The following is a 25,954-nucleotide window of genomic DNA, read 5'->3' on the forward strand; positions in this document are numbered from 1 at the left end:
GGAGTTCCATGAAAGATGGAAGGAGCCGCATAAGCACAGGTCAGGAGGGTGCCACGCAGCACCTCATTAATCTAGAGAACTCGCCCCGCTTCCTCTAGGTGAGACGGAAGAGCTTTCTTCCCAACCAACGGAGGATCTCACAGTTCAATGGTATCTTGGACATTACATTTCCCCCTAAACAACTGATATGGCCGTTATCCGGACAGGGGACAGGATGAGACAAACAGTTTGCTTGTCTCACTCTGGCAGTACCTTTGCCTCAGAGGGAGGAGATAAATATTTTAAGAGGCTCTGTTACAACAGAAAGATGGGCTAGGTCATAGCACAGTAGTGTCATATCAGGGCAGACTGGGGAAATGGTGGCATCTGGAAAGACACAGTCACTTCCCCTGGTGGGGTGAGCATGTATCAAATGCCAGGATTTCCAAAACCATCTGCAGGAAAGATACCAGCTTCATTAGCCGCAGACTGCAGGGCTGCTGATTTTACAAGGCCTTTTCCTGCCTTTCACTCCAGACCACTGGTGCATCCATTCTCTATGCCTCTGGGCAAAAGCAAATAACAAATGATGACTCCTCAGGAAGCAGTTTGGTTTTGAAAAACGTTCTGGATCCAGCTCAGGGCTCATGAAAGGAAAGGATATAAGCTCTGTGACTCAGAGGGTGAGAATGGAGGTGGATGTTATGTAACCTTGCTCTGGACTCCACAGGTGCCGCTTCCACCTGGGACATCCATGGGCCCTTTCCCCTCTTACTGAGAACATCCCTGGAACAGACACTGGGAATCCTCTCTGCTGGGGTCTGATGTCAGAAAGCGACACTTGTCTGTGAGGATTAAAAGGAAATCACCACTTGAAAACACTCAGGGAGTGGGAGGAAGGTGGCTGAGTGTTGGGCAGCAAGGAGGAGAACAGAGAAAACCAAATTGCCAGAATGTTTATAACTGTTGGAGAAGGTGAACAGCATATAGGGGTTCATTATACTAGTCACTTTTATATTTGTTGGGAAAATTCTATAATGAAAGTTAAGAAATAAAAGGAGATAGACAGCTGACTTCTCTCATTATTCCTGTAGGATAAAGACATGTTGGTGGAGCTCCAGCAACCATACTGGATCATGAGGTGGCGACCCCATGCAAAGCAGAAATATGGAAAAAGGCTAATGATGATGGAGCCAGAATACAAACAAACTTCACTAAATATCTCAGTTTTGATGCTTGCTCACTGTTTTCCTTGGCCTCCCTGTGAACAGCCATTATTAGACACATCTAACAAAGTCAGTCAAAGTCATGAGGCAGAAAGGACAGATGAAGGAGGGAGAAGTGGACATGAACAGTTTGATGCTTCTATAGACCTGACGTCTCTGCCTGCAGCCACAGTGCCATACTTTTCCGATGCGAGCCCCCAGCCTCACTGTCCTCACCTTGACTGGGTGCCTGGGAGGGGAGCCTTACCTAAACCCCATGCGGCTGCAGCAGCCATCCGGGCCATCTTGGCTTGGGTCTCATCATTAACCAGGGTCCACTTTTCACAGCACTGCTGGTGGAGCTGCCCCCTGAAGGAAAAGAATTATACAGTTGGGTTAACAGATATCACCTCCATCTTTCTCTCTAGCCCCTTAGGTTAGCTGGAGGCTGCGGAGGAACTGGATGATAGGGGCCTGCCTTGAACCGGGAGCCTTTAAAGAAAAAGTACTTTTGACTGTGTGATATAATTGAGAAGTGACTGGCCATTTGTTGTTTCTATGGCCTGGTGGCTCATAATTTGTCTGAGAGCGAGTTTATCTTAAGATAGGGACCGTGTCTAACTAGGTGTGACGTGAAATGTGAACATCTGGCCCCCTTCATAAATATTAAATAACTTTTCTCCTATGCCAATGAACTCTGGGCTCTTTCCCTTTGGCAGGCCTACAGAGAAAGCAATCGGAAGAGGCACATCTGGACATTCTTTTGGGCTCCAAGCTATAGGGAGAATTGGCTTTTAAAAGTATTATACCAATGGTTGCAGTCTGAAATGAAACGCAAATGAAATCAATCTGCACAGAAGGAAGAAGGCGCTACAACGGTCACATCTACCAGAAATCCAGATGTTGCTTACTCTCAGAATTGCGCACAACTACCGTGAGTGTGGGTATGACTAGGAGACACTGAGATACGTATAGTGCTCAGCAGACTCTGATACACAGGGAGAGCAGAAGCCCTCAAGAAGAGATGTCCTGTTGGCTGTTAAAACTGCTGCCCTCCCATGTTGCACTTCTGAAGGAAAGGAAATAAAACTCTGCTACTGGGCAAATACGAGCTCCTGCTTTCATGTGAGCTTCAAGACTCAGCTAGGAGACTCCTTAATCTTTCCTGCTTTCTGAAAGAGATGCTGCAGGATGTTTTAACTTGGTATTGGGAGTGGAGTCAAGAGAAAAGGTACAAGTTCCAAGTGGCCCAGCTCAGAAGCCTCGTGGGACACGAGCTACACTGCACTATAAGGTGACATGGGGGACAGGGAGGGGGGAGGAGATAAAGATGCTGAAGGGATCTGGGCTGAGCTCACCGAGAAGCTGACTGGTGACCACATCTAGGAGAACTGCTCGGGGCCATTATGTCCAGCATCATGGCCTGGCAGTCATTACCTTTCACTGTCTCTTCGGCACAAGGTCAAGAGAGCCAGGGACACAAGCATTCTAGCTCAGTACACAGCCAAGATAAAAAAGAGGAAGAGGAAGTGGGCAGCCATCCTGCCCTGTGCACTTACTGAAGCTCAGAGACAGCAGCTGGATGAACCTCAGTGTTGTTTTCCTGCCGTCTAAACTGAGAAACCTTCACTCTGGGTCCTGCTGGAGGTTATCTTAGAGCAGCAGTTCTCAGATTGCTATGTGCATCATAATCCCATGGAGGGCTCCTTACATAGATTGTTGGGTGCCATCCCTTGAGTTTCTGATTCGGGAGGTCTGAACTGGGTGATACTGACGCTGTGCTCCAGGGGCCACAGTTTGAGAACCACTGGCTCAGAGCACAGAACAGCCCCTCTGGGCAGCACATTTTTGCTGGGGTCCTGTCTGGAGGTAAAGAAGAGCGACATGATCTCTGAATGCTCCTTCCAACCCTAGAATTCAAATCTGTATAGCTGGTAGCCACAGGCAATTCAGCCTCCCTCTGCTGTTTCGTCAGGACCCCCCATTTCTGTGTCACAGGTCTGGGATTTAGCTTTCCTCTTCGTCTCGAGGCAGGGAGCGAGTTCAGTGTGAAACGCCACAAACTGTTAACTCCAGAGACAGAGCAGGGGGCAGTGCAGGAGCAGCGCCCTGAAAGGCAGCCCCGCCAGGGGACACAGGCACCGACTTCACGCTGAGGCTGTGTCAACAGTTGTCAGAACCTGGTCGGTGTACACAGAGGCGGGGTTCCTCTCCCACAAACATTTGTTACAAATAAGGATGCAGAATATACTGAGTCCTAACTCTCAAAGGCACGGGGGCGAACAAAATCAAATAAATAAAAAGTATGCGACTGTCTGTGGGGCAACCACTAGGAGGCTCTTTGGCACCTCTCACTGACACCAGGGAGGACTGGGTAAAAGGCCCTCCAAGACTCTGACTTTCCCACCTAGTGCAGCAGCAAAAAGTGTAAGGAGCGGTCTTCAATTTGCAATGCCTAAGTACTTGGCTGTCTATGATGTCATTCCTGAGGGGTCTGTCCTCAAGGACTCAGAGGCCAGGAAAGGAACAGTGTGGGCAGGAGGTTTACTTAGGTTCCAGTGGCTGCAGGTGTGGCTGCGGAGCTGGGGGAGGGGGGGCTGTCTCTTGTGCTCAGCTCCCGGAGGCTGATGAGCACGGGGAGGCGGTCTTAGCTCACTGGTAACCCTGGATCATTCCTGAGGGCCCCCTCCAGTGAACACCTGCCTTGGGCATGTTCAGGATACATACTCAAAGCAAAAGCAATCTAAAAGTTGCACTCTAAATAGAACTGACTGAATAAACCATATAAAAAACCTGCATATGATCAGGAAAAGAATTCTACTTCTTTCATCTCTTTTTAAAATCTCTTTCAGCCTACTGCATTCTTAAACCCCTTGGTCAGCATCACTAGCCACTTATACTTTACAGGTAATTATAAAACTGGAACAAATTCAAGGGCTCAGAGGTAGATGGCACTGGGTAGTGCAACGTCAGGAGACCTGGATGACTCGGCCCTCGGGAGACCTCGGGCAGGCTATGTCGACTTCTATGAGCCTCAGTTTCCCAACTGTCACACAAGGAGATTAAACAAAATTGCATATAAAGTCTCTTCTAACGCATCCAAGCCAACCCTACTTAACCCACCTAAGGACAGTGGTTGTCTCTAATTATGAAAGGCGGGGAGGGCAGGAAAGGTTTCAAGGAGGGAGAAACAGTTCAGGTGGACCTTGAAAGATGGGGAGAATTTCAAAACGTAGAAAAAGGAGAAGAGGAGGTGAGCAATTCAGGGCACTGAATGAAAGAATGCAAAGAAAAAAAATTCTGTGGGGTTTGGAGAATGGCCGACCAATAGCCCTTCGGTTAAAGTTCAAACTCTTAACGTGGACCATAAGCCCCACTTGATCTGGCCCCTGCCTAGCTCTCCTGCCTCACCTCTTACCTCTTTTCCGCATCACACTCGACCCCACAGCCTTAGTGAACTTTCAGAACCCTAAACATAATAATGTGCTCGCTCCTCCTCACTGTCTGGGTCCGAGTTAGGTATCACTTCTTCCTGGAAGCCTTCCAGAACCTTCCAAGCTAGGATTAGGGCCCCTTCTGATATCCCACAGCCCCTGGGCTTCTCTTCTCCTTTATAACTGTATTCACTCTGTGCTACAGCAGCCTGGTCGTCTGCCCTGTAAGCTCTGGGAAGGCAGGGGCTGTGTCCCTCTTGTTCATGCTGTGTCCTCAGGGCCTAGCACAGACACTAGCAATGAGTAAGCGCTCAGTACGACTGGCTGAATGAATGAATGGGGCACTCAGTCCCATATGCAAGAGGAAGTTGAGATAATTTGCTCGTGGGGAGGCAGTACGGCATTCTGTTTGTTATTTAAAACTGTAGTTGGAGATTAACCAAGATGGCGGAGTAGAAGGACGTGCTCTCACTCCCTCTTGTGAGAACACCAGAACCACAACTGGCTGCTGGACAATCATCGACAGGAAGACACTGGACTTCACCAAGGAGGATACCCCACGTCCAAGGACAGAGGAGAAGCCACAGTGAGACGGTAGGAGGGGCGCAATCAGAGTAAAATCAAATCCCATAACTGCTGGGTGGGTGACTCACAGACTGGCGAACACTTATACCACAGAAGTCCACCCACTGGAGTGAAGGTTCTGAGCCCCACGTCAGGCTTCCCAACCTGGGGGTCCGGCAACGGGAGGAGGAATTCATAGAGAATCAGACTTTGAAGCCTAGTGGGAATTGATTGCAGGACTTCGACAGGACTGGGGGAAACAGAGACCCCACTCTTGGAGGGCGCACACGGAATAGTGCGCGCATCGGGACCCGGGGGAAGGAGCAGTGACCCTGGGGGAGACTGAACCAGACCTACCTGCTAGTGTCGGAGGGTCTCCTGCAGAGGCGGGGGCTGGCTCTGTTTCACCGTGGGGACAAGGACACTGGCAGCGGAGGTTCTGGGAAGTACTCCTTGGCGTGAGCCCTCTCAGAGTCTGCCATTAGCCCCACCAAAGAGCCCAGGTAGGCTCCAGTGTTGGGTTGCCTCAGGCAAAACAACCAACAGGGAGGGAACCCAGCCCCACCCATCAACAGTCAAGTGGATTAAAGTTTTACGGAGCTCTGACCGCCACAGCAACAGTCAGCTCTACCCACCACCAGAGCCTCCCATCAAGCCTCTTAGATAGCCTCAACCACCAGAGGGCAGACAGCAGAAGCAAGAAAAACTACAATCCTGCAGCCTGTGGACCAAAAACCACAGTTACAGAAAGATAGACAAGATGAAAAGGCAGAGGGCTATGTACCAGATGAAGGAACAAGAAAAAACCCCAGAAAAACAACTAAATGAAGTGGAGATAGGCAACCTTCCAGAAAAAGAATTCAGAATAATGATAGTGAAGATGATCCAGGACCTCGGAATAAGAATGGAGGCAAAGATCGAGAAGAGGCAAGAAATGATTAACAAAGACCTAGAAGAATTAAAGAACAAACAAACAGAGATGACCAATACAATAACTGAAATGAAAACTACACTAGAAGGAATCAATAGCAGAATCACTGAGGCAGAAGAACGGATAAGTGACCTGGAAGACAGAATGGTGGAATTCACTGCTGCGGAACAGACTAAAGAAAAAAGAATGAAAAGAAATGAAGACAGCCTAAGAGACCTCTGGGACAACATTAAACGCAACAACATTCGCATTATAGGGGTCACAGGAGGAGAAGAGAGAGAGAAAGGACCAGAGAAAATATCTGAAGAGATTATAGTCGAAAACTTCCCTAACATGGGAAAGGAAATAGCCACCCAAGTCCAGGAAGCGCAGAGAGTCCCATACAGGATAAACCCAAGGAGAAACATGCCGAGACACATAGTAATCAAAGTGGCAAAAATTAAAGACAAAGAAAAATGATTGAAAGCAGCAAGGGAAAAACGACAAATAACATACAAGGGAACTCCCATAAGGTTAACAGCTGATTTCTCAGCAGAAACTCTACACGCCAGAAGAGAGTGGCATGATATACTTAAAGTGATGAAAGGGAAGAACCTACAACCAAGATTACTCTACCTGGCAAGGATCTCATTTAGATTTGATAGAGAAATCAAAAGCTTTACAGACAAGAAAAAGCTAAGAGAATTCAGCACCACCAAACCAGCTCTACAACAAATGCTACAGGAACTTCTCTAAGTGGGAAACACAAGAGAAGAAAAGGACCTACAAAAACAAACCCAAAACAATTAAGAAAATGGTCACAGGAACATACATATCGATAACTACCTTAAACGTGAATGGATTAAATGCTCCAACCAAAAGACACAGGCTTGCTGAATGGATACAAAAACAAGACCCATATATATGCTGTCTACAAGAGACCCACTTTAGACCTAGGGACACGTACAGACTGAAAGTGAGGGGATGGAAAAAGATATTCCATGCAAATGGAAATCAAGAGAAAGCTGGAGTAGCTATACTCATATCAGATAAAATAGACTTTAAAATAAAGAATGTTACAAGAGACAAGGAAGGACACTACATAATGATCAAGGGATCAATCCAAGAAGAAGATATAACAATTATAAATATATATGCACCCAACATGGGAGCACCTCAATACATAAAGCAACTGCTAACAGCTATAAAAGAGGAAATTGACAGTAACACAATCATAGTGGGGGACTTTAACACCTCACTTACACCAATGGACAGATCATCCAAAATGAAAATAAATAAGGAAACAGAAGCTTTAAATGACACAACAGACCAGATAGATTTAATTGATATTTATAGGACATTCCATCCAAAAACAGCAGATTACACTTTCTTCTCAAGTGCCCACGGAACATTCTCCAGGATAGATCACATCTTGGGTCACAAATCAAGCCTCAGTAAATTTAAGAAAATTGAAATCATATCAAGCATCTTTTCTGACCACAACGTTATGAGATTAGAAATGAATTACAGGGAAAAAAAATGTGAAAAACACAAACACATGGAGGCTAAACAATACGTTACTAAATAACCAAGAGATCGCTGAAGAAATCAAAAACTACCTAGAGACAAATGACAATGAAAACACGACAACCCAAAACCTATGGGAGGCAGCAAAAGCAGTTCTAAGAGGGAAGTTTATAGCTATACAAGCCTACCTAAAGAAACAAGAAAAATCTCAAGTAAACAATCTAACCTTACATCTAAAGAAACTAGAGAAGGAAGAACAAACAAAACCCAAAGTTAGCAGAAGGAAAGAAATCATAAAGATCAGAGTGAAAATAAATGAAATAGAAACAAAGAAAACAATAGCAAAGATCAATAAAACTAAAAGCTGGTTCTTTGAGAAGATAAACAAAATTGATAAGCCATTAGCCAGACTCATCAAGAAAAAGAGGGAGAGGACTCAAATCAATAAAATCAGAAATGAAAAAGGAGAAGTTACAACAGACACCGCAGAAATACAAAGCATCCTAAGAGACTACTACAAGCAACTCTATGCCAATAAAATGGACAAAACCTGGAAGAAATGGACAAATTCTTAGAAAGGTATAACCTTCCAAGACTGAACCAGGAAGAAACAGAAAATATGAACAGACCAATCACAAGTAATGAAATTGAAACTGTGATTAAAAATCCTCCAACAAACAAAAGCCCAGGACCAGACGGCTTCACAGGCAAATTGTATCAAACATTTAAAGAAGAGCTAACACCTATCCTTCTCAAACTCTTCCAAAATATAGCAGAGGGAGAAACACTCCCAAACTCATTCTATGAGGCCACCATCACCCTGATACCAAAACCAGACAAAGATGTCACAAAGAAAGAAAACTACAGGCCAATATCACTGATGAACATAGATGCAAAAATTCTCAACAAAATACTAGCAAACAGAATCCAATAGCACATTAAAAGGATCATACACCATGATCAATTGGGGTTTATCCCAAGAATTCAAAGATTCTTCATTATATGCAAATCAATCAATGTGATAAACCATATTAACAAACTGAAGAAGGAAAACCATATGATCATCTCAATAGATGCAGAAAAAGCTTTAGACAAAATTCAACACCCATTTATGATAAAAACCCTCCAGAAAGTAGGCATAGAGAGAACTTACCTCAACATAATAAAGGCCATATATGACAAACCCACAGCCAACATCGTTTTCAATGGTGAAAAACTGAGACCATTTCCACTAAGATCAGGAGCAAGACAAGGTTGTCCACTCTCACCACTATTATTCAACATAGTTTTGGAAGTCCTAGCCACGGCAGTCAGAGAAGAAAAAGAAATAAAAGGAATACAAAGTGGAAAAGAAGAAGTAAAACTGTCACTGTTTGCAGATGACATGATACTATACATAGAGAATCCTAAAGATGCCACCAGAAAACTACTAGAGCTAATGAATGAACTTGGTAAAGTTGCAGGATACAAAATTAATGCACAGAAATCTCTTGCATTCCTATACACTAATGATGAAAAATCTGAAAGAGAAATTATGGAAACACTCCCATTTACCATTGCAACAAAAAGAATAAAATACCTAGGAATAAACCTACCTAGGGAGAGAAAAGACCTGTATGCAGAAAACTATAAGACACTGATGAAAGAAATTAAAGATGATACCAACAGATGGAGAGATATACCATGTTCTTGGATTGGAAGAATCAACATTGTGAAAATGACTATACTACCCAAAGCAATCTACAGAGTCAATGCAATCCCTATCAAATTACCAATGGCATTTTTTACGGAACTAGAACAAATCATCTTAAAATTTGTATGGAGACACAAAAGACCCCGAACAGCCAAAGCAGTCTTGAGGGAAAAAAACGGAGCTGGAGGAATCAGACTCCCTGACTTCAGACTATACTACAAAGCTACAGTAATCAAGACAATATGGTACTGGCACAGAAACAGAAACATAGATCAGTGGAACAAGGTAGAAAGCCCAGAGATAAACCCACGCACCTATGGTCAACTAATCTATGACAAAGGAGGCAAAGATATACAATGGAGAAAAGACAGTCTCTTCAATAAGTGGTGCTGGGAAAACTGGACAGCTACATGTAAAAGAATGAAATTAGAATACTCCCTAACACCATACACAAAAATAAACTCAAAATGGATTAGAGACCTAAATGTAAGACCGGACACTATAAAAGTCTTAGAGGAAAACATAGGAAGAACACTCTTTGACATAAATCCCAGCAAGATCTTTTTTGATCCACCTCCTAGAGTAATGGAAATAAAAACAAAAATAAACAAATGGGACCTAATGAAACTTTAAAGCTTTTGCACAGCAAAGGAAACCACAAACAAGACGAAAAGACAACCCTCAGAATGGGAGAAAATATTTGCAAACGAATCAACGGACAAAGGATTAATCTCCAAAATATATAAACAGCTCATTCAACTCAATATTAAAGAAACAAACACCCCAATCCAAAAATGGGCAGAAGACCTAAATAGACATTTCTCCAAAGAAGACATACAGACGGCCACGAAGCACATGAAAAGATGCTCAACATCACTAGTTATCAGAGAAATGCAAATCAAAACTACAACGAGGTATCACCTCACACCAGTTAGAATGGGCATCATCAGAAAATCTACAAACAACAAATGCTGGAGAGGGTGTGGAGAAAAGGGAACCCTCGTGCACTGTTGGTGGGAATGTAAATCGATACAGCCACTATGGAGAACAATATGGAGGTTCCTTAAAAAACTAAAAATAGAATTACCATATGACCCAGCAATCCCACTACTGGGCATATACCCAGAGAAAACCGTAATTCAAAAAGACACATGCACCCGAATGTTCATTGCAGCACTATTTACAATAGCCAGGTCATGGAAGCAACCCAAATGCCCATCAACAGATGAATGGATAAAGAAGTTGTGGTACATATATACAATGGAATATTACTTGGCCATGAAAAGGAACGAAATTGAGTCATTTGCTGAGACGTGGATGGATCTAGGGACTGTCATACAGAGTGAAGTAAGTCAGAAAGAGAAAAACAAATATCGTATATTAACGCATGTATGTGGAACCTAGAAAAATGGTACAGATGAACCAGGTTGCAGGGCAGAAGTTGAGACACAGATGTAGAGAACAAACGTATGGACACCAAGGGGGGAAAACTGCGGTGGGGTGGGGATGGTGGTGTGCTGAATTGGGCGATTGGGATTGACATGTATAAAGTGATGTGTATAAAACTGATGACTGATTAAAAACAAAACAAAACAAAACAAAAACTGTAGTTAAAGTAGTTCATGAGTGCAGGATGGCATTTTGTTTTAGCTATTTTAAAAACCTGCACTTGATGCTGGAAAACGGAACAGGAACCATTTTTCCTTTAACATCCCCTAACAACTCCCCAGGCCAAGATGCAGGCAAGTGTTCTAAATCAAGCATTACTGTCACTTCTACCCGGCATACCCTTTCCCTCTCCCCATTCTCCTTCGCCTGTCTCCCAACCGTAGGCCTTCCTCCAGGGAGAACTGCAAGATCACCCTGTTCCCCACTTCGGTCTTTCAGAGCTGTGTGCTCAGACCATTCATTGTCCCTGGGCTCTCAGGCTCTAGTTAACTGCCTGCAACGTGCTTGTCTCATCAGCCTCACAAAGGAGGAGGCCTTGTTTTTTTTTTGTGGTTTTTTTTTTCTTTTTTTTTTTTAATCTCTGGAGCCTGGCATAGTGCTGAGCCCGTAGTAAGCATTCAATAAAGGTGAAGCACCTGAAGAAAGCAGTCATCTGTTCTTCTTTCCTAAAATCATTAGCAAGAGGTAATAAAGAAAAGAAAAAAAAACCAAGGTTGCAGAGTAAGAATATGAAGTCTTCATCAGTCAGTCAAGGTCAAGAGGCAGACAGAATATAGGTGTAGATCTCAGGAGCACACCCACACCTGTCCTGTCCCAGAGCATTACAAAGCTTAAGTTAAAAAAAAAAGAAAGAAAGAAAGAAAAAAAGAGTCTTTCTATTTAGCACTGAGACAGAACAGAGAGAGAAACACTCCAAAGTGATAGATGATTACTGGGAAAATAACCAAGTGAAACAAAAATGAGAGTCTTAGATGAGAACTCTGGTTGGGAGAAGCATTTCAAATGCAACTCGGCCAACATCCCGCTACAGCTTACCATTCCCCCAGGGCCTCGAGGCAGCGCATGCGGCCCAGCATCAGCTCCGGGTCATCCTTGTTGGTGTCCATTTTCTTATCATAGGCCACAAGAGCATCCTCCCACTCATGCAGTTTCTCATACCACGTAGCCTGGATCTCCTGCCAAGTGGCAAAGAAAGAGGACTGTTGAGAGGCACAGAGAACACAGGGGTGCATTTCTTTTAATCCACAGACTCTCTTTCCCGAGTGTGCCGTGCTGTATGCGTGACACTTCACCCATCACAGTGTGCCTTGGCTTTGCCTGAAAAGAACTTCAGAATATCCGGAGGTATGTTTGGTGACGGTGGGAATGCTGGTTCCTTGGCACAGTGATGGAACAACCCTGGGATAATCTGAGAGCAGATGTCAGGCCATGCTTTCCCCCCATCACTTCCAGCCCAGACACAGGAGTCAGCAGAACTCCAGCATGTGGGGATATGAGGACAGGGGAAATCATTTAGGACGGCAGGAAGCCCCGACCAGGGCTCCTATAAGGATGCCAAGGCCTCGATCTGCTGGAATGCTGACAGTGGGCCACATGGCAGGGATGGCAGCTGCTTTCCTGATGAGGCCAGAAAGACCAGGCCACATCTGCATATTTGCTGGAGGAAAACCACTCGCTTTTTAAAAGCTCTCGATTCTCTGCGTTTCTTAATGCATTCTAAAACTTTCAGGAAATAATAATTTAAAATACAATATAATACTGCCACTTAAAATTCTTTGGAAAAACCTTCCTCCCTTCTTCTAGAGTCTCCCATCCAACGTTCCCTCCTGCTTAGCACTTGGCAGCTTTACCAGCGGCAGGGGCCAAAGGACGGGTTCCATTACCCGGCAGATGGCGCGCCACGCTGCGGTTCAGTGTCGGCCACGTGAATGAGCGCTGCTGCAGGCTAGAAGCTGCAGACTACGGCTCTCTGAATGGCCCGGGGACTGTTTTATGTCTCTGTCTGCCCTCCATCTGCCTCCACCTCAGTCTGTCTTCTGGGCTCCTTCGTCACCAGCTTGGTAAACGACCATTTCTCTACTGGGCCAGGGGAGTGGCTCTCCAGGGATTTATTTAACAACAGTACGATCCTGCAGTGGAATTTGTATGATACAATGCAGGGCCCACATTTGCTTCCCCCATTACCTTCCTCTCCTTTCTAAATGAAACTCTTATTTGAGCAGCACGTACACTAACAGCTACTGTGCTAAGCTCTCTGACAGAATCTTTTCTTCTTGAACCTCTGTGAGGAGGTCATTTCTATTTTAGGTAGCTAACTTGTGCCTGCTTCCCCTCGTGTGTCTTCAGCAGAGCCAGCCCCCTCTGCTTCCCCTGGCCTAATTCTGCGGCCACAACAGCCCTTTCCCCAATGTCCGTGTACAATGAGGTTTGCCAAAATGGACTCTGTGGAGGGTAAAACCACCTAAGCTCCATTTCCCAAGCTCGTCTAGAATCATGCCGCTCTACTACGCCTAAATATGAAAGCAAAAACTTACAGAGAAAACAGTGACTGCAGAGGCCGTACAATTAAAAACTCTGAAATTAAAAAGTAACACTGGTAAATTTCCCATTTTGAATTTCTGTACTGGGTGGAAAAGAAACAAAGGCTCACGACTAATGTATGGCACACACTCAGCATGAACAAGCAGAAAGTAGGGGGAGTGGCGTATGGAGCGGGTCACGTAGGGGGCAGGATATTTTGAATTGCAACAGATCGCAGAAACTGTAAGGTTTAAGCAATGAATCACACAAAATTCTAAAGAGATTGCTGCTACCTAAACTGCGCTGAGAAAGCGTAGGCCCTGCCAAGAAAAAGCAACCACTGTCGAGCTTAATGTGACTCAGCCACCTAAATATAACAGAAAATCTACCATAGGTTTAGCAGTCATCCTGGAGCAATGGCCACCTTTAGAACCTGGAGACGGGGGAACTCTTCATTTAAGGTTGGCACTCTGAGCCACCGGGGTATAAAATCGCCTGAATACCAGATGTTTGTGGAATCCTTGTTTCAATTACTGCGGTCTAAGCGCTAAGGATATCACAGGAGAGGACATCTCTGGGTGGAGTACATGAAGCGCCCTCTTTGCTGACCTTCTTCCCTCTGCGAACAAGGATTGTGGCAAAGACAAATGAGACACAGTCCCTTCTGCTTTGTCATCTGGAGATGCTTTCTTAGTCTAGTCACAGATACGTGCTCAAGATGGCAAAATATTCCCTGAAAGGTTTCAGTCCAACTGACCAGCCCTTGTAGAAGGCAAAAGCCCGTGAAGTAGTCACGTTTCTTCACTCTAACACACTGGGCTCTTGATTAAGGCAGACCGGAGTAAGTGACCTACTTGACTAATAAAAGGCTCCTCATCAAATATATGGACCCAGAACTTCCTGACCTTCCAGGAAGTCAATGTTAAGTCGATTAAGTCGATGCCTTATATATGGTTGGGAGTTACCAAAGCACTCCCCCAGGGCTACAGAGAGTAACGGAATCATTTTAATATCGGTTGGGCAAAGATGGCAGGAGGCAAGAAGCTATATAAGCAATAATGAAATGGAACAATCCCTCGATATCAGGTATAAATTATGGCATATTTTTTCTGGAGAATTACCCATGGTTTCCTCTGAAGTAGGTACTGAGCCTTAACTATGGGCCAGTGGCAATGCTGGCTGTCACAGATGACACAAAGACAACTCTGGTCAGGGTTAAACACCTGGGCTCTGACACCAGACTGCCCGGGGTTCAAGTCCTGGCTCTGCCACTTATTCACTCTGTCAGCTCAGGTAAGGTTGTTATCCTGCTGGGACCAGAGTCTCCTCATCTGTAAAACGGGATAACAATAGTACACATTCAAAGGGTTGCTGTGAGGACTGAATTAGATGAAGTACATAAAGCACATAGCAAAGGGCTAGGCGCATGCTGAGAGTTTGATAAATACAAGTTATTACTGTTTTTTAGATTCTGCCCTCACGATCTCTGTTCAGCTTGAATACACTCCATACAGCCACTGCCTCCTTCAACCTCAAGATATAGGTAAGTCAGCATCAGATTTTTAACAATTGGCAAAAAAAACAGAAAAGGAAAGTAACTTTCTCAAGGTCGTGGCTTAGTGCCTCCCTAGCCAGGTGGCTACCTCTTGCTCTTCTAAAAGGAATGAGGCAACTTACCAGCTCTCCGAAGTGTTTCATGGCATATTCTAATACCCCGGCAGCTGCCTCTGGCTGCTGTAGCTTATTATTAATGCTGGGAAAACAAAAGGAAGAGGTGGTTACACTCAGCATGTCAGAGGGTGGGAGGTGCAGGGTCATTTGTGGGCAGATGGCTCACCAGCATGCTGGGGACAATGCCTTACAGATGTAGAAAGAGCATCAATTATCTATTACCACCCAGAAAGCTTGGCCTGAATGACTTCATCTTGATCTCATACTCCTAATTTTGAAGGGGCCACATTTGGTGGACAGGAGGCCTTGCCTGCTCTGGGGCCCTTCCTCCAAGCAGCGGACTGGTTTCCTCTCAGATATCATACGTCAGGCAGCACATGTCTGTTTTTTAACTAGAAACCCTGGCTCCAGAACCGTTCCTGTTGTAGAACACAACCAGATGAGGTACCTCTGAACTTTTAACTCTTACTTCTTCCCATCAGTTGCCCTTGGTGATAAGAATAACCAAAATGAATAAAAATCATCAGGCTCTGTGGGTGACAAAGAAGTGGCACTGAGGCTGGGTCATCCACGTCAATGACAGAGAACCCAGCCACAGTCTTGACTGCTCCCCTGACGGGGCCCATCTCTTTGAAATTCAGACACTTCCCTAGTCCCTTTTCAAAGACCATGCCCTCCCTCTGCAGCAGGCTGTGAAGGGACCGCATCCCAAGTCACTTGCCTGGTCTCTCTGGCGGAGAGATGCTTTTCATAACAACACACAACTTTGCTGATGTCATCTGTGGGCAGCATATGGCCAGTTGGGGCTGGAGAACTGTTAAGTGTATTGGGGCAACTGGGCAGGAAAGCTGGAAGGCTTGCTGCCTGAAGTTGGTTCATCAGAGAGGCTGTGAAGAGGTCCTGAAAGTAGGGGAGCTGCAAGGCTCAGACCCTTGTTCCAATAGGGACCTATGTAAGAGGGTAAGCAGCAACTAACCCAACACTAAACATAAGCTTGAGTTATGGAAGGAAGGAAGGAAGAGAGGGAGGGAGCAGGCTTGAGAAAACCACAGGACAACGACGACGACATCTGTTCATAGGCAGGGAGCAAAATGTGACAGACCAACTTGGCAGTCTAGACTGGGTGTCCAAGCTCAAGGCTCCAGGCTCTGCAACCAGAGGCGAAAGTAACTGCACAGACATCCCTCTCCTTTATTTACAGGAGTAGATGGGCAACCCTGTGTGGGATCTACTGGGCGGACTGTTTGGTGCTTCTGTGTGGGTCCCAAGCAAAGCAATGAGCCCAAATGTTCTCCGCAGGATTCAGAAATATTTTTAATTTCAAAGTGAAGCTGTAACATCATGGTTTCCTTTAGGAAGCCCTATGAGAGTTTTTCTAAGCTGAGAATGAAAAGCCAAGTCCAAAGGGACTAATTCCACTGCATGCTCATTGTGAAGCAGTTGCCCATTCCTCTTGGCCTCTAAGTCAGGTTCTCAGCTTTGTTGCTCACTCACGTGGGGCTGGGTAAACCGTATTAATAATTAATATTACTGGGTACAGATTTGTGATAATCTAGTTCCTTGAGCCCAAATGAAGATTTTGGAAGCATAAGAAGGCTGGAAAAAAGAAAGCCAGTATATATTCTATATATTATATTATACTCAAATATGTAATATATCATATGTAACTATATATAATGATATAGTCTATGTATTATTTTTAGTCCTAATGTGGACTATTGGGATGGCCCTGGTAGGAATGTAAAGTGTTCTGATGAGGAAGATAAGGAAAGTGCTCCTTGCCTGAACCAAAAGAAGTTAGCTCTAAGAATCAGACATAAAAGTCCAGGAGTTCTAATAGCTGTCTTCCAATCTTATGTTCTGGAACATACTCTAATTTTCAAGAATGAATTATAAACATTACCAAAACTTGCCTCACTCTGGGGAATAAAGCAACACAAAAACAAAAGCAAGCAAAATCACTCCCCCCCTCCACTCTCCCATTTGTTATACATAAAAAGGAGAATTTTACAAGAAACTGATCAAAATCAGGAAGTTGTGACTAGAGACCTCAGAGGAGAAATACAAATTTTACCTTAATGTTGCTATGGCTTTGATATACCTCCTCTAAGGACAGACCAACACAGCTTTGCAAACTTAAAAAGAAAACTCATCACATGGCCCCAACTCCTTTAAGAGAAAGTCCACATAAGTCACCTGCATAGAACTTCCCGCTTGAATATGTGTGCAAGCAGGTGAGGATGCAGACAGAGCCCCGTGGGAAGGAAAGAGGGGCTGGGCTCACTGCGGACCCACACTGACCAGGCCTCGATCAATGGCCAGGAAAACCTGGGGTGCACCTTGAGATGCATGACAAGCTCTTGTCCAGCAGTAAGGACAGTCACTGAAAAATGACAACTTTGACTAAATGGACTAAAACAAACCCATGAAAAATGAGTGGGAGCAGACAGAAAGGGTCCCTTTGATAAATTAAGTTCTGGTTTGAGGACCTGAAAGTAAAGGAGATTGTACGCACCTACTTTCGACTGTTCAGAGAGGAGAGATTTCAAGTTAACCAGCTGTTCTCATCCTGTTTATTCTTTCCTCCTCCCTGTTTGCATTCTTCTTTCCTATAGAACTTTCTCCCTAAATGCATTTCTCTCTCCTTTCCTTCCGTGGGGTCTCCCGTGTGTGCCTACAAGGCTGCTGGAGAACGCAGCTGCAGGGGCCGAGGCTCTGCAGGTTCTCCTGGTGCTCAGGAGAGTCTACCATCTTGTTTGGGACCTTAACTTTTTCTCCCTCCTCCACGGCTTCTGGCACTCCATCACGGGAGGCAATGGATTATAATAACAACAAAAAGATACCTAAATTTACTGAGAGCTCACTGTAGGTGCCAGGCACCATGCTGATTACTGCCGATACGTGTCATCTTAACCCTACGAGGTGGACATTATTAACACTCCCATTTTACGTATAAAGAAACCGTGGCCCAGCCGGTCATCCTTTCCCTTCGAAATTGTACCATTAAAAGGATCTGAAGTAATAACTAAGGGTACAGCTCTGCAGTGGGAGAGAAGCGTGTCAGCTGTCTACTCTCGGCATCACTGGGCCTGAGCAAATACGTGTAAAATAAGTGACTGAAAGCACGGCATGGGACGTTTCCATGAGCTAACCCTGTATATAATCTGCTGTACGGGAAACAGGAGCTGTAACGCACCTTCACTTTAGCTTCCTCACCCATACCATGGCTAACACCCTGCTCTGACCCCTAAGCTCCCGCTTCCTATTTTTTATTTCCTTTCAGAAGCCACTGCCGACGCCTCCACACCTCCCAGCAGGACAGTCAGCATGCGGCCACAGTGGGCTTTTCCGAGGCAGCTTGTTCGAGGCTGCCAGGCTTACAGACAGAGCCCAGGCTGCAAAGTCGGGGATGAATAAGCCTCTGTGGAAACTCAGTAGTTCCCAGCTACTAAGGCCCCAGTCTCCTGCTTGCTTGGGTGACACAAGACTGTCTGTTCAAATACTCCCTTTTTAAACTCAGACGCGGTTTTATGAGACTGAAGGGAGAGACTGTACGTGTGGCTCATGTGCAGAAACCACCTTTGCTCCAAAGGCCCCCTAATGAGGAGCTCTCGTTTTATGGGGCAGCTGGGAGTTTTCTACAGCCCGTTCAATAAACGCTCCCTTGTGTGCCCCGGAGTCTTTCCCTATTAATGCTGGAGGCTTATAAAGGGCAGACTGTTCAAAGCTCAGCCCAACAGCAGAGGAGAGCTTAACAACACAAACCAGACCTCACTGACGCTAACGAACACGTGTAGAGAGATGGAGGCTTAGGCAGCAACGTGCCCACGACAACAGTGCACAGGATGACAGGTCAACCAGATAGCCTGTCTCCTCTCCACGCTCACCAAGGCCAGAAGGAAAAGACGGCTGCGGCGCAAGAATTTCTAGGCTAGTGGATCCCGTCCCAGTGCTGTCTTGGCATGGGTGTCGGGGCAGATTTGTATCCTACTTCATTGCGCAGTGAGAACATCCAGTTGAGCTCTTGTATAGTTGCGAGTCGACAGAGCAAACAGAAGCTGCCTACCCACAGAATAAAACGCAGAGCCCACAAATAAACCTGGTGTTAGAAATACAATGAAGAGAGACAGACAGGAAAACACAATGAATTAGGATATCAAGAGGGGAAAAGGCAACTATTCAGACATATTCACTCATTCATTCCCCACCTCCCCTCCCTCACTCCAAGATTTAATTTTTATTAAAGGAAGCTGAGTTGAAGAGCTTGAAACTGGTAAATTCTTGGCAATTGAGGGAAACACTTTTTAGAGGTGAGTCGAATTAACAAATAAGAATAAGATATGGCCTCAATGCCTCCTACACCAAACAGATTACACCAGGCATCTCTTCTCCAATATCCAAAACTCTCTTTCCAGGCGTAGGGAAAGTGTGTAAGCTGAGCAAGGGACTCAGACGTGAAGGAGCTTCTCATTGCCTTGGTGGGTTCCTTGTCCAAGAGTGATGGCTGAGAAGCTAGTGCTGGGAGTGGGGACTGTTTACTTCCCCATGACTCGCCCCTTCAATCTTTTCCTCGGTGCTTTTCACAGGCAAGTGGTGACCAGTCTCACTGAGGATGAGACTGAAGAAACGGCGGGTCATTAACTGCTCCACATCCTAACTAACGCTGACCCATTAGCAAACCAATAGGAGGGTCTCTGGCTCGGCATCCAAATGCCACTCCTACCACCTGAAGAGAAACCTGAGGAACTGTGCTGTTTCCTAAGTCATTGCTCCATGGGCTTCTGGACAGATGTCAAATCCCATGTCATCTGGCCTGGTAGTAATTCCTCCTGGTACGGCTCACTTGGTTATCGACCTCATCTCTTAGCCTTGGTGCCTTGATGACCTTCGGCTACTAAGAGCAGAGTGATGCAGGATCACTCAACACGCGCTGGAGCCCATTGGAAAGCCGGTCACACGAGGAGCATCTGCAGTCACATCTGGGGGACTACTCAGGCTTTCCTAGTGCTCCCATCAGGAATTTATGAGAACGTCACGCACTTGCCTCCCAAATGGCTCTGGGCCTTCTCTCTCCTATTTCTAGTGCAGACTGTAGTCTACATTTTATTTGGTTCTCTGTCAAGTAAGAATTCTCTGAATTCCCTCAGTGCTGGGCTGGTGACACATGCAACACAGCTGACAGCGGACCTGGGCGGGTCTGGCTGAGGAGCTCCTGAACAGCCAAGTCGAGGCCCAAGTGGACCCTGCTTTGGGTCCTCACCACTGTATCAAGCAGTCTTTCTTTTTTTTTTTTTTATGAATTTTTTCTGATGCTTTATCTTTTTTTTTTAATTAATGCACTTTAAAAAAATTAATTACTTAATTTATTTTTGGCTGCGTTGGGTCTTCATTGCTGCGCGCGGGCTTTCTATAGTTGCGGTGAGCAGGGGCTACTCTTTGTTGCGGTGCGTGGGCTTCACGTTGCGGTGGCTTCTCTTGTTACTGAGCGTGGGCTCTAGGCGCGCGGGCTTCAGTAGTTGTGGCACGCGGGCTCAGCAGTTGTGGCGCACGGGCTGAGTTGTTCCGCGGCATGCGGGATCTTCCCGGATCAGGGCTCGAACCCGTGTCTCCTGCATTGGCAGGCGGACTCTTAATCACTGTGCCACCAGGGAAGTCCCCCAAGCAGTCTTTCTTATTTCTCTTATAGAGCGGTCGCTGCTTCTGTCCATCCCTGTCACTTCTTCCAGCAGCAAGACTTAGCTCTGTGTCCAACGGATGATTAAAAACAAAACATCTTGATTCCTGTACAGAGCCAGGAAGATCCAGGATTGGTGGGGCTCTGATGTCTTTTTTTTTTCTTTTTTTTAAATTTTATTTATTATTATTATTATTATTTTTGGGGGCTGCATTGGGTCTTCATTGCTGCACGTGGGCTCTTCTCTAGTTGCAGCGAGCAGGGGCTCCTCCTGCTGCGGAGCGTGGGCTCCAGGAGCACGGGCTTCAGCAGTTGCGGCGCACGGGCTTAGTTGCTCCGCGGCACGTGGGATCTTCCTGGACCAGGGCCCGAACCCGTGTCCCCTGCATCGGCAGGCGGACTCTTAACCACTGCGCCACCAGGGAAGTCCCCTGATGTCTTTTCATCAGGCAGTTCCCCTGGGACTCTGGGGAGCTCAAGGGTGTGACAGTCTCTTTTCGAGCAGGACAGCAGTGAAGACAGGAGGCAACGTTGAGAACATCCAAAATGTGCAGCGGAGAAAGGCGGTGAGGGGCAATTCAAATGCAGGTGGGTAGGGAGAGCGAAGGGGACTGGCAGGCCTTAGGGTCCCCCCCTTAAAGCCACAGTCAGGGCATGAAGATAGCACCCCAGGGTCTGGCAGGTCAAACTTTCCTTTCTTGCTTCAGAAACTTAGGAAGAGTAAATTTACTCCTTTTCTACATATTAAGAAAAGGAGGCTGGCCTCATTAGACAGTTTCAAAGCTGGGACATTTGGTGTCCTTGGCACCCTCACAGACCTAAGGCACCAAGACAAAAAAAATTTGGTGCAAGGGAGGTGGGTGGACTGCCTTGGACAATCAAATGGGTTCCTGACGTCTCAGACCACAGTGGCTTAAGGATAATAAGCTCTTACTTTGTCTTCACCCTTTCCTTTGTCTGCTCACAGTGTAAATGACACGTCTGTCATGATATCTAGAAGACTTGCCAGATCTGTATGTGAGAAAGTGGGGCCTTAAGAATAAAAAAGATAGAATGCTAACAACTGTGTAGATTAGGGAAAGGAGAAACAAAAACTATCTTTTCGAGACTGGTAGGGGGAAGTATATCGTTTTTTTTTTTTTAATTAAGAAAAATTGGGGGGAGGGCAGTTCACCACGATATGAGAATGTTACTTTTGCCCATGCATATTCTGTATAAATACATATTTTATACACAGTGCTAGCTAGAGTGATCATACAGTTTTGGATTCTGCTCTTTCACATATCACAGGGATTTCCTACTTTATCCAGAGTCTTCATAATTCTTTTTAACAGCTGCATAAGAATGTCACCCTGCTGCTGGATCGCACATACGAACCCGTCTCGTGGGCGCAGCCTAGTGGCTGGGTGAGAGCAGCACTAGTTAAGCCACCGGGGCGCCAGGAGCGCGGCAGGAGCCCACACTCTCTGCTCACAGGTGATCTGTCCTGTAGACGTCTGCAGGGTCGGCCCTGGGAATCAGAGCAGCCTCCCTGAGGATGAGCACAGAGCTCAGCAACAAGCAGGGCAGGCGGTCCCAGTTCACCCATCACCCCCAGGCCCCTCCTGGCTGGATGCGGGGCCCGGCTTCCCCAGCACAGCCAGCGTCGGGCACCGAGAGGTCGCAGAGACCCGGAGTGTCAAAGCACACGATTTGTGCTGGCCGGGTTTCCAATCCAGGGGCCTGTCAGAGGCGTGCTGTAAAAATGATGAATGGCTGTCACATTTCCAAGGCTCTGGCTGATTTAGGGAGCCACTGGCAGGCGCATCACTCCCAGCATGTCAGCCAGTTAATTACTGCCAACTTTATCTTTCTTGTCAACACTTCTTGACAAATTGGCCATTATCTTTTTATTCTACGACAATGAGCACTGCTCCTTTTCTGGTGATGCCTGGAGGTTTTTCTCCTCCTTTCCGCTTCTTCATATCCAGAGTGAAATGAAGAGCTCTGAGAGAGATGATCAGGAAGAAGAAGCTGTCAGGAAACAACAAAGCGGGGAGGGCTGACAGACTGAAGCCCAAAGCTTATTTTCAACTACCTTGACTCAAAATAAGAGTTGAAATTTTGGGTAAAATCCTGATTTCTTGGCTTCTGCGTGTCCAAGAGCTCTGACTCAGTCTATTATGTGGATGAAGTTGGGAAACAAAAATTAAATGACCTGGCATCCAGTGACTTGGCAGCTTTGAACTCTCCACACTTATAATTGTGTGAGCAGATGTGCGCTGGCCTTGTACTCCAGTACGGAGTTAGGCCACATTGTAGAAATACTGATGCCCATTCTGGGATCTGGAAAAGGAAAAAAATATGCCTACCTTTTTAGTAAGGAAAAGCTGACAGACGAGGACCATAACATACTGTAACTGAAGCACCAAGATTCATAGCCAATGAGATGTCCAAAAGAATCTGGAGAGATCAATGGTGTCACCACTGATACATTTCATTGTCACTGGGACAGACTGTGTCAGAGGTGGCCATGGGGCACCTACCGTATTTCATCAATTCTAAGAGGTACACTTTAACAGCTCTGAAACCATGATACAGCTTATAATTCAAGGTTTCAGAGTGCTGTGACCCAGTTTAATTGCCAGCAGTTTGTTCCCCCCCGCAGTGGTACATGAAAATCAGAAGCAGCTTTGCTAACTCACCGTAAGAGTGGTCTCACTAAATCTCCCGCCATTCCTGAGGGTGAGCTAGATGCAGTGGAGGAGCAGAGGTTAACTACTGGCTGACAGCAAGCGGCACCCTTTAGAATGGTCTTGGGTTACAATGAAAGACGCTCTGTCCTTTTGGTCAGCTTTAGGAGAAACCCCAGGACTCTTCCCTTTGTACAACTCCTCACTCATGGTCAGCTTTCTGCACTGAAAAGCAGCTTTCCTTGGAGTTTGTAAGATGCTCTATAGAGGCAAGCTGTTGTAAAGTGAACCTGTAAGAAGTCTTTAGAGCAGCCAGAAATAAATTTAAGCTCTACTGATGACTGGTGAGGGACCTGGCCTCTTGGGTAATGGCTGGATGTAAGAGGGCATTAAAGAAAAAGATGGGGCTAAAAAGAAAGATATAATCTGTGCTTGTGCTCGGGCTACACAGGGGTTTCCTCCATCTGCCCACTCTTTGCTGCTTGGAGCTTTTCTACAGGGGTACGGATTCCTCGAGGCACACTGGCACTTTTGAAGGCAGCATGAGTCCAGACGTTTGGAATGTGTTTTTACTGAGAAGTGCGAAGCTTTGAGCAAATCCTTCCCCTCTGGACAGAGCGTTTTCTCTTCCAGCAGAGGTGCGGGAAAAGAACAAGACTGTGTACCTTTTCTGGAAGCCTGGAAACAACTGTAAAAGCTGGGCTCATACTTCCAAGCAACACAACAGAGACACCTTGGGAACGTGTGTTTAGAATTCAGGCACAGAGTGGGTTTGTTCGTCCATCTACCCCTTGCCTGGAGGCTGTAAAGCCCAGTCACCCTCGCTGTTAATTGGTTGCTCAGGCACAAACTGGTTCAATTTCTTTAACATTCTCCAAGAGTTACAGGCCATTTCCCATTAGTGCTGCCTAAGTCAGGGAGGCTAAGACCCAGGCTGAAGGGAAGCTCCTCAGTCCCAGGGCAACTGCACATGGACTTGAAATCTTGTCCTGCACCCTGGCAGGAATCCGTCTTTGGCTAAGAGTGATTTTTTGCAATTGCAATGTAATGGGTGTTTGATTTCCCTTTGGAGACAGACAAGATGTGTTGGGTTCCTGGATTAATTACGGGGAATACAGCTGCCCAGAGATATGACATGTTACTTTCTGTGTTCTGTCTTCAACATGAGCTGCTGCATGTGGGCCCTCAGGCCGTGATGAGGGTTAACCAACAGGTCGATGCAGGGTCAAGTTATCGGATATGCCATTCATACAGGCCTCCAGAATCAACGGCGGGGGTGGGGGGCTGGGGGGTACAAAACCCTACCACAATGCTCTATGGCCCTCTCACTCATCTTCATATGTAAAGAAACAGGGGTGAAATGCAAATCGATGGTTTCCAGGGATACAAAGTGATCATACAATCAGGATGCTACCTCAAGTTACTGGTTAAAAAAAAGAAGACTGAACCAAACGATCTCAACTCTTCCAGTTCTCACTTTCTTCGATTCTATGACTAAAATCTATGGAAGAAAATGTTAAAGCAGGAGAGAAGGCAATCCCCTGCAATGAAGAACTCACCATGATAAAAATACTGGCAATGACCATGGAGAGAGACTCTAAGTCTCCATGTCAGATGTTTATTTAGGAGAAAAGCACCTTCTGCTGGGAATTCATTCTTTCATTTGACAAGTCCCAATGCAGTATCTCTTCTGTCTCAGGCTTTGTGCTAAGTGCTGGTTGCTAGAGCTACTACGGTAGATAAGACAGGTATGGTCTTTGCTTTCACAGAGCTTATAGGTCAGTGAAGTAGATATACAAAACACGAATGGTAATAAGTGCTGTGGAGGTAAACACCATGAAGAAAACAGAGCACAGAGATGGAGAATGGCACAGGGGACTTATTTTAGTTTCAGGTGGGCAGGGAGGTTTTTCTGATGAAATGATAATCGATTACCTAAATATCAATACTACTTAATATTTGCTAGATATAGACTATGTGTCAGACACAATTCAAAGTGTCTTACAGCTCATACAACTCAATAACAAAAAAACAAACAACCCAATCGAAAAATGGGCAGAAGACCTAAATAGACATTTCCCCAAAGAAGACATACAGATGGCCAATAGGCACATGAGAAGATGCTCATCATTGCTAATTATTAGAGAAATGCAAATCAAAACTACAATGAGGTACCACCTCACACTGGTCAGAACGACCATCACTAAAAAGTCTACAAGTAAGGGACTTCCCCGGTGGCGCAGTGGTTAAGAATCCGCCTGCCAATGCAGGGGACACAGGTTCGAGCCCTGGTCCGGGAAGATCCCACATGCCGCGGAGCAACTAAGCCCGTGCGCCACAACTACTGAGCCTGCGCTCTATAGCCCGTGAGCCACAACTACTGAAGCCCGTGTGCCACAACTACTGAAGCCTGTGCCCCTAAAGCGCGTGCTCCTCAACAAGAGAAGCCACCGCAATGAGAAGCCCACGCACCGCAACAAAGAGTAGCCCCGGCTCCACGCAACTAGGGAAAGCCTGCACACAGCAACGAAGACCCAACGCAACCAAAATTAACTTAATTAATTAATTTAAAAAAATACTAAAAAAAACCCCAAAGGACTAGTGTTCAAAAAAAAAAAGTCTACAAATAATAAAAGCTGGAGAGGGTGTGGAGAAA

The 25,954-nt window shown here is 45.7% G+C and overlaps 1 protein-coding gene across 3 annotated transcripts in view; it reads right to left on the bottom strand.

Annotated features, from left to right (window-relative positions):
• Positions 1 to 25,954, bottom strand: part of MTOR (mechanistic target of rapamycin kinase) — a 132,880-nt gene that overhangs the window by 39,534 nt on the left and 67,392 nt on the right. For all 3 annotated transcript variants that reach the window (XM_068538877.1, XM_068538878.1, XM_068538876.1), the window contains exons 29-31: positions 14,959 to 15,034; positions 11,797 to 11,936; positions 1,453 to 1,553 (exon numbers count right to left, since the gene is read on the bottom strand). In XM_068538877.1, coding sequence (XP_068394978.1) covers positions 1,453 to 1,553; positions 11,797 to 11,936; positions 14,959 to 15,034 — 317 coding nt within the window. The remainder of the gene's footprint in view (positions 1 to 1,452; positions 1,554 to 11,796; positions 11,937 to 14,958; positions 15,035 to 25,954) is intronic.

The sequence above is a fragment of the Eschrichtius robustus genome, chromosome 3 (genome assembly GCF_028021215.1).
Source record: "Eschrichtius robustus isolate mEscRob2 chromosome 3, mEscRob2.pri, whole genome shotgun sequence".
Lineage (NCBI taxonomy): Eukaryota > Metazoa > Chordata > Mammalia > Artiodactyla > Eschrichtiidae > Eschrichtius > Eschrichtius robustus.